Raw genomic sequence first — 3,573 nt, 5'->3', positions numbered from 1 at the left:
TTGCTTATATTTTAGTTGAGTTATGCTATAAGAGTTGGTAATATTGTGGCTTGGTCTTGATCTGCTATGTGAGAATTTAGGCAATAGCCTAAGGTGGGAGAGGGTCCCGTATTTTTCTCTTACCTTTTCATTCTCGACAAGTGGATCATGTCTAGTTAATAAACTCTCTCTCTCTCTCTCTCTCTCTCTCTCTCTCTCTTATATGCCCTTTCCCTCCCTCCTTGTCTGATGTACATTTATACTAGTGTTGCCCAAGTATTGGAATATCAACTAACTATTTTTTGAGCGTTAATCCTACATGCTTTAGATTAATTTGCATGGGTAGATAATTATTTATAAAATGGTTTCCTAATAAAATATTACCATGCATATTTGGAAGGACAAAGTTTAACTACAAAATTAGTTGTATAACCTTACTCAATAAAATAAAAATTGCTACATATTTTGAAAATTTAACCGTTGAATTACATGTTTTTTACTCTCTTAATATACGTGTCAAATTTTATATCAATTGGATATTATTTATTATATAATCTATAAGAGCATTCACATCAGCTCATTTAAAGTTTTCTAAAATACATATACAGTGCAAATTTTACACATTTTGAGTAAAAAAACACCCACATCAGTAGGTGTAAAAATATGTAAAGCTGACCATATTTTTCCATGAGCTACAGTATCCGTGTAAATATACACGGGTACTGTAGCACATGTAAACATTAAAATAATACTATCAGTCCACACGGTACAGTATAAAAAACTTATTTTTCTTTTACGCTCTTTTTTTCTCTCTCTCCTCTCACTGAGCACACCACGCAGGTCTCAGCTTCTCTCCCTGTTTCATTCCTCTCTTCCTCTCATCTTCTTTCTTTGACTACTTCTACTCAGCTTTTGGTCATTCTCTATTGACAGACTCATCTTCTCTATTTGATCGGTTTGGGGGTTTTGCAGGGTGGATCAATTGACAGACTCATCTTCTCCATTGACAGACTTTGGGGCTAATTTCTCTAAAAAGGTATGGGTTTTTCTCATTGCAATTTTAGGGTTTTTTTGCTTTTTGGTTTTAAGCAAGATTCTTGGGAGTTTCTCTAAACTTTTTTTTTTTAGGGTTTTTTTGTTTCAAATTTTTTCTGGTTTGGGGTTTTTTTTTAGGGATTCTTTAGAGCACACCCGAATTTGTGTATTTATATTTGATTATTTTAGAGTTCAGGTAAGGATTAAATTTTGTCTTTTGATAGGGATTAGTTTCCCCGTGTGTAGGGAGTGTTTGAAGAATTTGAATTGATTAAACAGGGTATATAATTAGTTTCTCTCCTGTTTTGGGACTGATTAGTTTCTCCCCTGTTTTCGGACTGATTGAACAGGGTATATACTTTGTGTATATGTGTGCCGTGAGCCTTTGCATTCTGCACAAATCATTAGTACTTGTGCAGCAATGATACTTGCAGAAGTCTATTAAGTGGAGACATTATATCTTAACTATTGTTTGGTACTTCTTCTGTTTTATGTACACATTTATTTGCTGTATGGGTGTTCGAGTTCCATAATTAGTGACTTCCAATGGGTATTGGATTGTTTTTGCAACCTACTTTGAGTAAGAATATCGTGGAGAGAATTGCGGACATATCCCTTTGTTTTTGCAACCTACTCCATTTGCAACCTGCCGTGAGCCTTTTTTTTTTTTTATAAGTAACTAGCAGCCTATATCCCTTTGTTAAATTGTTTCATGTAATTTTGTAATGGGTCAATTGCCTAACTGATTTAGGAGTCCTTTAGTTGGGACCCAGATTAGTTCTTAAAGTTCACATTGTGGTCCTTGACTTAAAGACCTAGATAGACTTTACATTTGTCTCCATTGTTTAGCACCTAGTCGGTTTGGTTTAATTATTAGCTAATATTTTAGTTTTATGCAGATCTATTCTCAGATTTGTTTTTAGAATTTAATTTTGTTGCATGCATGTAGCTATTTTGGGGTCTACTTATGATGTTTTTGCTTGTTTGATTTAAGGGAAGGTGATAATAAAAGACTAACTACAAAAACCCATCCAACTGTACTGTACATAAAGAGATATTCATCATCAAGAAAAATTAAATTGATAAAGCAACCCATTTGTGTACATCACACAGTTATCCGAAATAAAAGAGAATTTCATAACCCATTAATTCCATGCTAGTTAGCTATTTTTTATTTTTGGTAATGCTGAGTGTTTTTACTATGTGCTAATATTGTTTATTTAATGTGTGATGAATTTGTTTTGAGGAATCCCTTCTTCGTTGACATTTTCTTTTTTGTTTTCAATTTTGTTGCTTATTAGTGCTGCTTCTGAATTACTTTGGTGTTTGTTAGGTGATGGACTCACAAAATCAAAATCCCTTCTTCGTTGACATTTTACAAGAAAATGAACAAGGTTTTGAGTCTCTTGACAGTAGCATTTTGATGTCCACTCCACATTCAGATGTGAATGTCTGTCAATCTCCACCCCAAGTTGAAATGGGACAATCTATAACCCCCATTGCAAAAAAGAGAACTACTAAGAGACGTCAACGGGGAATCAACTTCACTGTAGATGAAGACATTAAGCTAGTGTCGGCATGACTCAATATTAGCTTAGATGCCGTGACATCAACGGACCAAAAACATGCAACATTTTGGGAGAGAATTTGGTCCACCTTCCACAATGACAAGAAATTTAACCGCACCAGAGATTCTTTAAATAGTCAGTGGCAAACAATTCAAAAGGAGACCAACAAGTTTTGTGGATGCTTGGCCCAAATTGAGAACCGGAATGAAAGTGGTAAAACTGAGCCTGACAAGGTATTTCGATGAATAATCTAATATTTATTGTACATCAATACACTTTTAGTTTTATGATTCTCATTATTTACTTTTTTTGTAGATTGAAGATGCAAAAGCTATGTATCTAGATAGTTGCAAAACTGTATTTCAATTGGAACATTGTTGGAGAATTTTGAGGAATGAAGCTAAGTGGTTGATTGTAAGAGAGAATTTAAAGGCCCGCAAAAGACAACCAGCCACACAATCTTCTCATCCTTTTGCAAGCTCAATAAATCTAGATGAAGATAATGATGAGACGAACACCAGTGAAACCTTGGAGAGACCCATAGGCAAGAAGGCCGAAAAGGAGAAATTAAAGAAAAGAAAGAATTGTGATGACGTGGTCCCAATGCTTTCCTCCCAATTGGACGAAATCAAGGAAGAAAAGAGGAGAATGCATGAGGAGAAAAAGGAAAGTATGCGCATTGCATTAGAAGAACGAAGAGAGTTAATGCGCGTTGCATCCGAAGAACGAAAAGAGTTGATTCGTATCAAGGAAGAGAAGAACGAAGTAGAAAAAAGGAAAATGGAAGATGAAATTATGATGAAAGATACAAGAACCATGGATCCTGAGCAAAAAGAATACATTCGTCTACGTCGCTTGGAAATCTTGGAGAGGTTAAGGTCTAAATATCCATCATAATTTGAATGTTATTATTGACAATATCTAATCAAGTAATTTTTTGTATAGTGCAAAGATACCTAGCACATAGTTGACATAGATGATTTTTTGTAGT

The 3,573-nt window shown here is 34.5% G+C and overlaps 1 protein-coding gene across 1 annotated transcript; it reads left to right on the top strand.

Moving 5' to 3' along the window:
• The first annotated feature begins 2,599 nt into the window (after positions 1-2,599).
• LOC136067595 (glutathione S-transferase T3-like) lies at positions 2,600-3,562 on the top strand. The gene is made up of 2 exons (XM_065773689.1): positions 2,600-2,815; positions 2,898-3,562. The coding sequence occupies exon 2, from the start codon at positions 2,916-2,918 to the stop codon at positions 3,477-3,479; it is 564 nt and encodes a 187-aa protein (XP_065629761.1). The 5' UTR covers positions 2,600-2,815; positions 2,898-2,915; the 3' UTR covers positions 3,480-3,562.
• The last annotated feature ends 11 nt before the right edge of the window (positions 3,563-3,573 follow it).

The sequence above is a fragment of the Quercus suber genome, unplaced genomic scaffold (assembly GCF_002906115.3).
Source record: "Quercus suber isolate HL8 unplaced genomic scaffold, Cork oak 2.0 scaffold_78, whole genome shotgun sequence".
In the NCBI taxonomy this organism is placed as follows: Eukaryota; Viridiplantae; Streptophyta; class Magnoliopsida; order Fagales; family Fagaceae; genus Quercus; species Quercus suber.
Note: the sequence above shows the minus strand (reverse complement) of the source record. Positions and strands in the feature narration are given on the sequence as shown.

What these genes read in the sequence shown, in the direction of transcription:
- LOC136067595 (XM_065773689.1), top strand. Translation starts at nt 2,916, where the DNA reads ATGTATCTAGATAGTTGCAAAACTGTATTTCAATTGGAACATTGTTGG.